Source organism: Rhinoraja longicauda, chromosome 10 (assembly GCF_053455715.1).
Source record: "Rhinoraja longicauda isolate Sanriku21f chromosome 10, sRhiLon1.1, whole genome shotgun sequence".
Taxonomy (NCBI): domain Eukaryota; kingdom Metazoa; phylum Chordata; class Chondrichthyes; order Rajiformes; family Arhynchobatidae; genus Rhinoraja; species Rhinoraja longicauda.
The window spans coordinates 61,961,340-61,975,770 of NC_135962.1; the positions used below are offsets into that span (position 1 = coordinate 61,961,340).

The 14,431-nt window shown below is 44.5% G+C and overlaps 1 protein-coding gene across 2 annotated transcripts in view; it reads right to left on the minus strand.

Moving 5' to 3' along the window:
* Positions 1–9,498, minus strand: part of pomt2 (protein-O-mannosyltransferase 2) — a 71,645-nt gene extending 62,147 nt beyond the window's left edge. For both annotated transcript variants that reach the window (XM_078407242.1, XM_078407243.1), the window contains exons 1-3: positions 9,193–9,498; positions 4,488–4,572; positions 3,222–3,326 (exon numbers count right to left, since the gene is read on the minus strand). In XM_078407242.1, coding sequence (XP_078263368.1) covers positions 3,222–3,326; positions 4,488–4,572; positions 9,193–9,374 — 372 coding nt within the window. In that variant the 5' untranslated portion in view covers positions 9,375–9,498. The remainder of the gene's footprint in view (positions 1–3,221; positions 3,327–4,487; positions 4,573–9,192) is intronic.
* Positions 9,499–14,431: the final 4,933 nt, after the last annotated feature.

A 14,431-nucleotide genomic window follows, 5' to 3' on the forward strand; every position in this document is an offset into this window, starting at 1 on the left:
CACCTATTGTCTATTGTCTATTAGTAAAACAAATACAAAGTTTAAAAAAAAATATATAATAAAAAATTTAAATTTTGATTACAGACAAGGGAGGAAGAGTGTAGGCAGACATATAAGCAGTCAGCACTTTGGTTTATCCCCATTCTCTAAAACAATCATTAAAGTTTTTGCATAATTTAGAAACGGTAACCATGTTTCTTTAAAGCTTTCCTGTGAACCTTTGAGAGAGAATCTAATCTTCTCTAGCTTTAAGTGATATAACACATCCTTGATCCATCTATTATGAGTGGGTGGCAATACATGCTTCCAATTAAGAAGTATAAGACGTCTAGCCAAAAGAGAAGTAAAAGACATAATTACTTTTAGATATCGGGGGGTATTAGTTCCGGAAGGGACACCAAAAAGAGCTGTAAGAGGATTGGGTAGAATATCTATACCGGATATATCCCTAAAGGATTTAAAAATCCCCGTCCAAAATTCAGACAGGCGGGGGCACGTCCAAAACATGTGAATCAAGTCGGCAGGTGTTTGTCGACAACGGTTACATGCGTCACTCGTGCCGGGAAATATTCTTGCTAGTCTAGCGTTAGTGTAATGCATGCGATGCAAAATGTTACATTGTATAAGACTATGTCTAGCACAAATTGAGGAAGTGTGAACAAGTCCCAGCACAGTTTCCCATGTACGATCCGTCATGCCAAACCCCAAATCCTGTTCCCAAGCTACCTTAAGATTATGGAGAGATTCAGGCTTAATGGAGTTTATTTCAGTGTGTATAATTGAAATCAGCCTCTGCGCATTGGGATTCAAAAGAAGAATAGAATCAATTTCAGAGTAAGTGGGCTGACTTGGAAATTCTGGAAATTGCCTTTGTAAGAAGTACCTGACCTGAAAATAGCGAAATAGATGTGATCGGGGCAAGTTGAACCGTTCAGACAGGTCTGGAAATGACAAGAGGGTCCCATCACCATACAGATCATTAACAGTTCTGATACCCTTATCAAACCAGGTTTGAAAAGTAAAATCAGTACATGATGGTTTAAACAAATAATTGCGATGTATTGGAGAATACAGGGATGGCCTTGTAAGACCAAAGTGTCTCCTGAATTGCATCCAGATCTTTAAAGTGTGCGTAACGGTGGGCATAGAACAGGCAATAGAGGTAAGCGGTAAACCTGAACAAACTAAAGAGCAAAGAGAGTACTGGCACGAGGACAGCTCCATTTGTGCCCAAAGAGGAGTGTTTTCCAGATTAGACCAGTAGAGAAGCTTTTGAATATTATATGCCCAATAATACTTAAGGAAATTTGGAAGGCCCATCCCCCCCATTGACTTGGACCGCTGGAGATACTCTTTCCTGATGCGCCGTGGTTTGTTTCCACATAAAAAGGAAGATATGGTCTGGTCCAATTTTACAAATAAGCTTCCCCTAATAAATATTGGTATATGTTGAAAAAGGTATAAAAATTTTGGTAAAGTAACCGTTTTAATTAGGTTAATGCGACCGGCCAGTGATAAGGGCAGAGTAGACCAACGGTTAAAATCTTGTTTACAACGTTCTAGTAAGGGGAGAAAATTTGCATTAAAAATATGGGAGAAGGATTTAGTGATGACAATGCCAAGGTATTTAAACCCAAATGTCTTTTAAGTATTTTAATTGTACCCACCTCTGGCAGTATATTTCATTTACCCAACATCCTCCCTGTGAAAAACCTGCCCCTCAGATTCCCTTGAAGTCTCTCCCATTCTCACCTTAAACCTATGTCCTCTATGCGTTTCCTTTAGTCTGAGAAAAAGACTGTGACCCTCTATTCTATGCTCATGATCAGCCATGATCATATTGAATGGCGGTGCAGGCTCGAAGGGCCGAATGGCCTACTCCTGCACCTATTTTCTATGTTTCTATGTTTCTATCTATGGCTTTCATAATTTTAAACTCCAGGGTAAAATCATCTCTCAGTATCCTTCACTCCAGGAAAACAATCCTTAGTCTATCCTTTGTAACAAGTGTCTCCGTAACAACCTGGAACTCAATGCTCTTCAGACTGGAACTATTAGGAGAGCTCCCCCTCCCATCCCCCCACTCACCATCAACAACACCACAGTCACATCTGTGGAGTCATTTAAGTTGCTTGGAACCATCAACTCCAAGGACCTTAAATGGGGGGCCACCATCGACTCCACAGTCAAAAAGGCCCAACAGAGGATGTACTTCCTGTGGCAGCTGAGGAAACACAATCTGCCACAGGCAATGATGGTCCAATTCTATACTGCCATTGTAGAGTCTGTCCTCACCTTCTCCATCATGGTCTGGTTTGGCTCAGCCATCAAGCATGACATCTGGAGGCTGCAACGAATCGTTCGCTCAGCTGAGAAGGTTGTTGGCTGCATCTTCCCCCCATTGACAAACTGTACACTGCAAGGGCCAGGAAGCGAGCGGGCAAGATCATCTCTGACCCCTCTCACCCTGGCCACAAACTCTTTGAAGCATTTCCCTCTGGAAGGCGACTCCGGTCTGTCAAAGCAGCCACAGCCAGACATAAAAACAGCTTTTTTCCACGAGTAGTCTGTAACCTCTTTTTGCTCTGGTTTATTTCACTCACATGTTTAAACTGTAATGTTATATTCTTAATGTTTTAAGCTTTATTCTTAATTGTTTACTGTATGTTCGTGTTGCTACTTGGAGCGGAGCACCAAGGCACATTCCTTGTATGTGTACATATTTGGCCAATAATCTTATTCATTCATTCATCCAGTCACTCCTCATAACTCAAGCCCTTCAGTCCCAGCAACATCTATGAATCTTTACTGCATCTTCTCCAGCTTAATCAAATCCTTCCTCCCATATGATGATGGGAACTGCAGACAATACTCCAAGTGCAGCTTGACTAATGATATTAAGAGGATAAAGTCATACAGCACAAAACTTCAGCCAAACTAGTTCGTATCACCTTGAAAGGTGATGAAAGCTAATGTACATGTGAAACAAGCATCTAAGATATTTGGCGGGTAATTACAAAGAACTCCAGGAAACATCAACATAGTGTACTTTTTGTTGAAAATATCTTTCATAGCAAAATCTGCATCCTATACTGATTCAATAAATATACATCTAAAAAAACAAACATATACAAACTGGTATCTCTCTGCTCCTTTTCCTCACAAAGTACCTGCAGTTTAAGTACATGACCACCTGTCCACCATCATCCGCCATTTCTTACCGCTCTCATGCCATAATAGTTGTGGTGTTCATACTTGTCTCCAGGTTTCTTAAAGGGGAAGGTACCATCATATCCAGTGAGATATCCCGCTAATCCAATTAACATCTAAAAACAGGATGATGATAACAATGCATACAGCCAAAAACAGTTACAGGTAAACAAAACATTAAAAACATCACTTCTGGTCAAGAAAGCAATTCAAAAGCAAAGAGAGAACTGGGATATATTTCTAGACAAAACAAGTCAAAAATAGAGATATTTGACAAATGGTCAAATCCAGAAAGCACTGCAGCTCTATTCTCTCTGTTATAGAAGGACATTAAAATATTGGAGAAAGTAAAAAGATATACAAGGATTACATCGGAATGGAGAAACCAGGGCTTTACATTAGAAATATGTTTAAAAGACACCTCAGAATTGTTTAAAATTATGACAGGTTGGTCAGGCTAAATTTTGGGAAAATGTTTTCATAGTAGGGTAATCTACAAGTATACTTTAAAAATCCAAATGCAAAATAAGGAACAAAGCATGGCAGAAAGTTTGTAATAGAAAAAAAATGCCTGAATTACTCAGCAGATCAGACATCAGACGTGCGGCCTGAAACAATTTTGCACCTGGCATTTTATGCGTGCAAGGTTAGGATGTTATCTGAAACATTAACTCTTATTATTGCTCTTTCCAAGGATGTGAGATTTGTTCATTCCAAGTGATCAGAATATCACTATCACAAGGGATTTGCAGCCCTGTCAGAGCTCCAGGCAATTCAGTCAAGTTTGAGAGAAAACACAGAAGTGAAAGAAATGTTAAAAATCCAAGGATGGAAAGGGACTTGAGCAGCAGACTTTATCCAGCTGACTACCTGAATCACCAAGGCAGAAAAGGCTATGGATCACATGTCCTTGATGAACAGCATGGGCTGAAGTGACTATTTAAGACCCTGTGACTTCAGTTGGGCATTTGGATAGATACATGGTTTAGAGGACAAATGGGACTAGTCTAGATGGGGCATCTTGGTTAGTTAGCATGGGCAAGTTGGGCCAAAGGGCCTATCTCCATGCTGCATGACTCTGCAATTGCAAAAACTGTGCTTTTGGCTAAAACACATTAAAAAAAAGAAAACAAATATACTTTTCAAAGGAGATGCAAGTGACACTTTCATCAAATACTAATTATATTTATTATGGACAATTTTCTCTACTGCTCTCTCATTCCACAGCAATCCCCATCAACTTTTATTTCTTTAATTCTTTATAGAGGTATTCATACCTTGCCCAGTGGAGGATGAACATCAAAGAAAAATGTCTGGTTGATGTAATAACTTCCCATTTTTCCAAAGTGAGTTTCGTCCCAACTGTTAAGAGGAATAAAAATCCACAATGCTAGATTTTAAAAATGCTGCTTTGTTAGCCAGATTCCTTACAAGCACATTCCACAGCCCTGTGTAGCTAATGCATGCAAAGTAAATTGCTTATTAAAGAAAAGAGCCATCAAGTCCAACAGCTTAGTTCAGCCCAATTTGTCCATGCTGAGCAAGATATCTATCTGAACTCATTATCCATATCCCTCTAAACCTTTCCTATCCATATATCTGTCTGAATGTCTTTTAAACATTGTAAATGTAGCTATCCTTAGTTTCCTTTGGCAGCTCATTCCATATTCCCATCACCCTCCGACTGAAACATTTGCACTTAGCTCAACAGAGGATGTACTTGCTGCGGCAACTGAGGAAACACAATCTGCCACAGGCAATGATGGTCCAATTCTATACTGCTATCATTGAGTCTGTCCTCACCTTCTCCATCATGGTCTGGTTTGGCTCAGCCACCAAGCACGACATCCGGAGGCTGCAACGGATCGTTCGCACAGCCGAGAAGGTTGTTGGCTGCAACCTTCCCCCCATGGACAAACTACACTGCAAGGGCCAGGAAGCGAGCGGGCAAGATCATCTCTGACCCCTCTCACCCCGGCCACAAACTCTTCGAAGCACTTCCCTCTGGAAGGCAACTCCGGACTGTCAAAGCAGCCACAGCCAGACATAAAAATAGTTATGGTCTCCTAATTTGAGGAAGGACATCCTTGCTATTGAAGCAGTGCAGCGTAGATTCACGAAGTTAATGGTGGGACTGTCATATGGCGGGACTGTCCAATGAGGAAAGATTAGAAAGAGTGGGCTTGTATTCACTGGAATTTAGAAGGATGAGAGGGGATCTTATAGATACGTATAAAATTATAAAAAGACTGGACAAGCTAGATGCAGGAAAAATGTTCCCAATGTTGGAGGATTTCAGAACCAGGGGCACAGCCCAAGAATAAAGGAGAGGCCATTTAAAACTGAGTTGAAAAGAAAACGTTTTCACCCAGAGAGTTGTGAATTTGTGGAGTTCTCTGCCACAGAAGGCAGTGGAAGCCAATTCAATGGATAAATTTAAAATAATTAGATAGAGCTATGTTTTTAATGTTTTTTACATGTACCTGTCCACATGTCTCTTAAAAGTTATGATAGTACCTGCCTCAACTACCTCCTCCTGCAACTCGTTCCATGAACCCACCACCCTTTGTATAAAAATAATTACCCCTCACGTTCCTTTTAAATCTTTCCCATCTCACCTTAAACCTATGTCTTCTGGCTCTCGATTACCCTACTCTGCGCGAAAGACTTTGTGCATTTACCTGATCTATTCCTCTCATGATTTTGTACACCTCAATAAGAACGCCCCTTATCCTCCTGTGCTCCTAGCCTGCAGAAGACTTCATGATTTTATTAAAGGCCATTTTAATACATTTTGGTTTCACCGTGTAAAAATTACAGCTGTGTTTATACATAGGTATACATGCGATTACAGGGCACCATAATGTTTGGGAAACATGGCTTCACGGGTGTTTGCAGTTGCTCAGGTGCTTTTAATTGGCTCGTTAATGCAGATATAAGAGAGTTCTCAGCACCTAGTCTTTCCTCCAGCCTTTCCATCACCTTTGGAAATTTTTAGTGCTGTTTATCAACATGAGGACCAAAGTTGTGCCAATGAAAGTCAAATAAGCCATTATGAGACTGAGAAACAAGAATAAAACTGTTAAACAAAACCTTAGGCTTACCAAAATCAACTGTTTGGAACATCATTAAGACGAAAGAGAGCTTACTAATCGCAAAGGGACTGGCAGGCCAAGGAAGATCTCCACAGCTGATGACAGAAGAATTAAATACCTGTCTGACAGATCAGAAACACTCTTCAGGAGTCAGGTGTGGATTTGTCAATGACCACTGTCCGCAGAAGACTTCATGAACAGAAATACAGAGGCTACACTGCAAGACGCAAACCACTGGTTAGCCGAAAAAATAGGATTGCCAGGTTACAGTTTGCCAAGAAGTACTTAAAAGAGCAATCACAGTTCTGGAAAAAGGTCTTGTGGACAGATGAGACAAAGATGAACTTTTATTACAGTGATGGCAAGTGCAAAGTAAGGAGGAGAGAAGGAACTGCCCAAGATCCAAAGCATACCACCACATCTGTGAAACACGGTGATGGGGGTGTTATGACCTGGGCATGTATGGCTGCTGAAGGTACTGGCTCACATCTTCATTGATAGTACAACTGCTGATGGTAGTAGCATAATACATTCTGACGTGTATAGACACATTCTATCTGCTCAAGTTCAAACAAATTCCTCAAAACTCATTGGTCGGGCGGTTCATTCTACAGCTGGACAATGATCCCAAACATACTGTTAAAGCAACAAAGGAGTTTTTCAAAGCTAAAAAATGATCAATTCTTGAGTGGCCAAGTCAATCACCCAATCTGAACCCAATTGAGCATGCCTTTTATAAATGGGACTAGCCCCCAAAACAAGCATAAGCCCAAGATGGCTGCAATACAGGCCTGGAAGTGCATCACCAGAGAAGACACCAAGCAACTGATGATGTCCATGAATCGCAGACTTCAGGCAGTCATTGCTTGCAAAGGATATGCAACAAAATACTAAACATGACTACTTTCATTTATATGACATTGCTGTGGCCCAAACATTATGAAATGGGGGGGACTATGTATAAACACTGCTGTAATTTCCACATGGTGAAACCAAAATGTATAAAAATGGCCTTTATTAAAATCTGAGAATGTGCACGTTAACCATATGTGATTTTTTTCTATTACAAATCCCAAATTGTGGAGTACAGAGGCAAATGTATGATGGGACTGTCCCAAATATTATGGAGGGCACTGTATAAATGTAAGAGTTGTATTTTGACATTGTTACAACATTTATAACAACATTTATAACAATTATACTCAACATTTACACTATATCGTCTGACTGATGAAGGCCAATGTGCCGAATGCCTTTGTGACAAAGCCTAGCATGACATCACCTATTCCTTCTCTCCAGAGATGCTGCCTGTCCCGCTCAGTTACTCCAGCATTTTGTGTCTACTTTCTATCCATTTAGCTATCTCTCCTTATGTGTTATAACCTTCACAAGCAGCCTACCATGCAGAACCTGGTCAAACGTCTTGCTGAAATCCATATATACAACTTCTACAGCTCTTGCTATCATCAACCTTTTTGGTCACGTCTTCAAAAAACTTAATTAGATTTGTGAGACACGATATCCCACGTACAAAACCATTAATCAGCTCTTGTCCATATTGTCATGTACATATTATCCCTCAGAATACTCCACCCTGGGGTCTTCCTCTTTACCCCTTTACCCCCCCCCCCTCCCCCATCACTCTCCCCTCCCTCCCCCTGGGTCTCTGTCCTCCCTCTGGGTCTCTCTTTCCTCCCTCTGGGTCTCTCTTTCCTCCCCCTCCCTGGGTCTTTCTCCCCCCCTCCTCTGTCTACACCCCCCTCTCTACCCCCACTCCGTCTACCCCCACTTTGACTAACCCCACCCCTCTGTCTTTCTGCCCTGCCTGGGTCTCTCTCTCCCCTCCCCTACACTACATTTATCTTCCCTCCCGAGTTCCACGTCCCAGGTTTCTACCACCAAATTTCTTCCACCTTTCCCCACCTCCGCCAAGGTCTCTCCTCCCTCCCCGCCCACACTACACCTGTCTCCCCTCCCACCCCCTCACACACCAGTCTCTACACCTGTCTCCCCCCACACTATACCTGTCCACTACACCTGTCTCCCCCCACACTATACCTGTCTCCCCCACACTATACCTGTCTCCCCCCACACTGTACCTGTCTCCCCCCACACTGTACCTATCTCCCCCGTCCACTACACCTGTCTCCCCCACACTACATCTGTCCACTACACCTGTCTCCCCCCCACACTACACCTGTCCACTACACCTGTCTCCCCCACACTATACCTGTCTCCCCCCCACACTACACCTGTCCACTATACCTATCTCCCCCACACTATACCTGTCTCCCCCCCACACTACACCTGTCCACTACACCTGTCTCCCCCACACTATACCTGTCTCCCCCCCACACTACACCTATCTCCCCCACACTATACCTGTCTCCCCCCCACACTACACCTGTCCACTACACCTATCTCCCCCACACTGTACCTGTCTCACCTGTCCACTATACCTGTCTCCCCCCCACACTACACCTGTCCACTACACCTATCTCCCCCACACTGTACCTGTCTCACCTGTCCACTATACCTGTCTCCCCCCCACACTACACCTGTCCACTACACCTATCTCCCCCACACTGTACCTGTCTCACCTGTCCACTATACCTGTCTCCCCCCCACACTACACCTGTCCACTACACCTGTCTCCCCCACACTATACCTGTCTCCCCCCCACACTACACCTATCTCCCCCACACTATACCTGTCTCCCCCCCACACTACACCTGTCCACTACACCTGTCTCCCCCACACTATACCTGTCTCCCCCCACACTACACCTATCTCCCCCACACTATACCTGTCTCCCCCCCACACTACACCTGTCCACTACACCTGTCTCCCCCACACTTTACCTGTCTCCCCCACACCTGTCACCCACCAGACGTGCTGCGGCTCCGACAGCCGGTAGAAGCGGCTAAGTAGCGACAGGGCGGTGACAAGCGGCAGCAGGAGGCCGCGGGCCGAAGCCGCTTTACAGGCCGGGCCCGGGCGCTCGGACATGTTTCCCGCCGCGCTCAAGTCACCGGCGCCCCGGGCGCGCTCAGCCGCTCTGCAGGGCATCGCTGTGCAGGATATCCCGCCGCAGGCCGGCCGGGCGGTCAGGCAGGCAGGTAGGTAGGCAGGTTGGGCGGTCAGGCAGGTAGGTAGGTAGGCCGGCCAGGCGGGCGGTCAGGCTCCACTAGGCCGCGTCTCCACAGCAACGGCAGCTCCGCGCATGCGCGGAACCCATTGTGCCGGGCTGCCCCGAAGACGCAAAGGCAAGTGCTGGAGTAGCTCAGAGGGTCAGGTGGGCGGGCAGTACCTGGAGGGATGGACAGGTGAGTGGGGCCCTTCAGACTGAGTAGCTCAGAGGGTCAGGTGGGCGGGCAGTACCTGGAGGGATGGACAGGTGAGTGGGGCCCTTCAGACTGAGTAGCTCAGAGGGTCAGGTGGGCGGGCAGTACCTGGAGGGATGGACAGGTGAGTGGCCTTTCAGGGTGGGGCCCTTCAGACTGAGTAGCTCAGAGGGTCAGGCGGGCGGGCAGCACCTGGAGGGGTGGACCCTTCTTCAGACTGAGTAGCTCAGAGGGTCAGGTGGGCCCTAGTGAGACCACACCTGGAGTACTGTGTGCAGTTTTGGTCTCCAAATTTCAGGAAGGATATTCTTGCTATGGAGGGCGTGCAGCGTAGGTTCACTAGGTTAATTCCTGGAATGGCAGGACTGTCGTATGTTGAAAGACTGGAGCGACTAGGCTTGTATACACTGGAATTTAGAAGGATGAGAGGGGATCTTATTGAAACATATAAGATTATTAAGGGGTTGCACACGTTAGAGGCAGGAAGCATGTTCCCAATGTTGGGGGAGTCCAGAACAAGGGGCCACAGTTTAAGAATTGAGGCCATTTAGAACTGAGATGAGGAAAAACTTTTTCAGTCAGAGAGTTGTGAATCTGTGGAATTCTCTGCTTCAGAAGGCAGTGGAGGGCAATTCTCTGAATGCATTCAAGAGAGAGCTAGATAGCGGAGTCAGGGGGTATGGGGAGAAGGCAGGAACGGGGTACTGATTGAGAATGATCAGCCATGATCACATTGAATGGCGGTGCTGCCTCGAAGGGCCGAATGGCCTCCTCCTGCGCCTATTGTCTATTGTCTAAGGGATGGGTGACGTTTGGGATCAAGACCCTTCAGACTGACGTCAGGGGGGAGGGAGGCAGATAAAGAAGGGTGAAGGTGTGAAAACAGGGCAAAGGGAATGAAGTTCAAGGAAAATGTCGGTAGTTGAGGCAGATACTGTAACTGCATATAAAAGGCACTTGAGCAGGTACATGGATAGGAAATGTTGAGGAATATGGGCCAAATTCGACGAGCATTTTGATCGACAAAGGTGAGTTGGACCGAAGGGCCGATTTCCGTGCTGTATGACTCTTGTGGCTGTAAATGGGTGTGCACCAGAGCGGGGGAAGGATGTTTCTTAAAATTGAACACTTCAATGTTCATATTGTTGGATTCTACCCAACGTACCCAATTCTATGAAGGAATGTAGTGCCAGGGAGATAGTGTGAACTTGTAGCAGTGCATCAAAGCTGTTTGGGAGGCTGAAGTTGCTGTGCGCCATGATCAGCCTCTCGAAGCATTTCATGATGGTGGATGGCAGAGCCACCAGCCAGGTCATTGAGGCAGGTTACCTTGTTCAGCACTGACATTGTGGGCTGAAGGGCATGTTCCTATGCTGTTCTGTTTTATATTTTATGCAGTCTTTTATGTCTCCATGGCAAAGCTTGTCAGGCTAGTTCTACAGCAAATAAAAAATTGTCTTTGCTGTGCCAAAAGTCCCTGTTTCAATAGATTCTGCAGTATCCTAGGACAGATAACCCTAACCAGAACATCTCAATCCAAGATCTTTGTCTTGCATTTTTTTCCAACTTCACATCCAACCTCCCACCACAAACGTCAAGAACAAGAGCTTTAGACACAGGGGAACACTGCCACACACAGGCTTCCTTCCAAGTTGCATAACATCCCACAGTGGAAGTGTGTAGGAAGGAACTGCAGATGCTGGTTTAAACTGAAGATAGACTCAAAATGCTGAAGTAACTCAGCGGGACAGGCAGCATGTCAGTCTATTTAGCTGCCTACCACGTTGAGTTACTCTAACATTTTGTGTCTATCCCACTGTGGAAATTCATCTCAGGTACTTGATCTGAAACCCCTTCCCCTTAATTGTGGGGATTTCTTAACAAATCTTCTTATCGAGTCCAAAATTGTAGACTTTTGAAGAGATCCCCCTCCCCCAACTCACCATCAACATCACCATAGTCACATCTGTGGAGTCATTTAAGTTCCTTGGAACCATCATTGTTGTAGTTCGTGCCCTATGAACAGAATAGTCAGACAACCAAAATCATTTAACCTCTTTATTCTATTCACCCAGGTGGGAGAGAGCCTAGCTACTGGAGAGTTTAGAAATGCTCAGGCAGCTAGTGTAGCCTCTCTCTCCGAAAGCTAGCATTTACACACCTTTTATACCCTAAATACATGTGCCAGTATTTTTCCATCACGCAAGTTTACAATGCCCTATAAATCTTTATGTGTCTTTCGGGACCTCCGTGTCCGTCGTGTCCATCGTGACTTCTTCTTTCTTGGGGAAAAAAGGGCAGAACATATGGCAAGATGTTCTTCTTAACACTTCAAAGCTTTGAGGCCAGTTGCTGATATCAGAGGATACGATCAGCCATAAACCGCGCTTCCATGCTGACAATAGGATGCCCCAGGAATAATCCGAGCTGGAGCTTTTACACTCCTGCAATAAAACCCACATTGCTGCATTCGTAATGTTAGTCCTTACATTCCCCTCTTTGATTATACTATAATCACAGTCTTTTAAAGTGGTCGATTGACAAATATTTGACATATACATGGACCGAAGCAATAACAGATTAACAGGATCACAACAATTAACGCAATGATACTGCCATAATGGAGAATCGGCCCCCACAAATATCGTAAACCAAACCAATCCCATCCTGAAGCATTAATTCGATCTTGGGCTAAATCTGCCCCTATTTTCTTAGTCAAGTCAAGTCAATTTTATTTGTATAACACATCTAAAAACAACCCACATTGACCAAAGCGCTGTACATCAGTTCAGGTACTAAGAACAAACATACAATGGCACACAAACATAACAGCACATACATAAACAGTTCACAGCACCCCCTCAGAGGGCTCAAACGCTAAATGCTCTTTCTATAACCTCTTTCACATGCTCCGCGATATTGGTGATATTAGAGGATACATCTGGTACAAATGTACAACATTCTTGCCCTATCATAGCACAGGTGCCCCCTTTCTCGGCTAGCAGGAAATCTAAGGCCATACGATTCTGGAGAGCAACAAGACGCAGGGCCATCATTTCAGTTGTTAACTGGCCTATTTGTTCCTGAGTCTCGTACAGTCCATCAGCCGTACAATTTGCTAATTGTTCCAAGGCACTAGCTAAGTTTCAAATTTCAGTTCCCGCCCGAGCGGTTCCCCATCTCGGGAATATTATCCACCAAAACCTCTCAAACTCGGATACAGCTCGTTTAGAGCTCCACTCTGGATGCTGTAGAGGATGATCTTTATAATTCATAAATGTGGGATTACAAAAGCTAGATAACAGCACCCTGTCCAGGTCTCATAAGATCCCTGATCATACTGTGGCGAAAGTCCTGGTAACCAGACATATGCTCAGCTCCCACATATTAAGTAAATCCCATTAAGAGGTATTGGGGGAACTGCAGTACTGATATGGGTGCATGTGCTGAATCCCACAGACAGGCTAACTTCATTTGGTCTAGATCCCATTCTACAGAAACAGGTTGTATTTATTGGTGTTTCTGGAGAGTCATGAGGAGAATTAACTTGTATTCGGGGCCAATTCTCCTGTGTTTGATTAAGATAGGGTCTCAAGGACCACCCATTAAAACACTGACATCCACAGTCATCTGATTGGTTGTCATAATCCGTACACCAATTATTGGGGTCAGGGCTCTGAGTGATTCAAAAAGAACTAGGCAGATCTGACTTCACTCGGAGTGAAGGGGACCGGGTAAAGAGGCATCATGCTTTTTCCATTTGTTGGAACCTGGAGCGCACACCCAACAGGCAGACCGTTCCACCTGGGAAGCGTATGTCTGACATAAAGAGAGGAAACGATTGGTTCGCCAGAGACCCGAGGTTTGCCCTTCTATCTGACTACCGAGGGTCAATATAATCCACAATCCCATTTTAGCCTCATGTTGTCCCGTGGTTTCTGGGTGTCTCGGACCTGAGAATGCTAGGCTGATAAAGATTGGGTTAATAATTTCATATATTCAATTAAACGCTCATCCAGGGCGTGCAGTTCATGGAGGTTGATTCACCCCTCTCCCTCCATCCCCCAAGGGGTTCGGAGTGGTTTCCCGTATAATACCTCAACTGGGGTTAATCCTGTAGTAGAGTGGGGTTATACGCATAGAGATTTTCTAAATGTGGTCCTCAGGCATTGAATAAATGAAAAGCAAAATACTTCCTTTAAATATCTTATGTACCCACTGACCCAAGTAAATAGGCTTCAAAGGCTAATTTATCAACTAAGCTAGCACAAAATGGGAAGGGTCCACAATTCCAGCACAATTGTAATCCTCAATTCATTCTCAAATATTCAATTCATCCAGTTAAAAAACAAATGTTGAAATGTGAAGCCAAAGATACAGAGTCCCAGTTCTTTTAGACCATCTACACTAGTCCAGCAGTCTTGTGCTCAAGTTTCCTTCTTTGTTATATCCCTGTATGAAGGGGTACCTCAATGAGAATTGCTGAATTATTGCATGCACATCCTGAACACGTGGAACAGCCAGAATACTGGACGTGTGTAGAACAGCTGCTATCAACTGTTTTTGTTCCTGCAAAAACTGGCATTCATAATCCTTGGGTGACAACATCAGCTCTGTCACATGCTGACCTGGTGTTCTAAAACACCAGCTCACCCTCCGAGCAAATATCGCTCTCAATACTAGGCAGTAAATAAGTCAATAATAAAGCGTGCACGGAATAGGAGTAAGGAAAGGTGTTATCCATAAAATAGTTCACCATGAAGTTGCTATGCCTGATTAAAA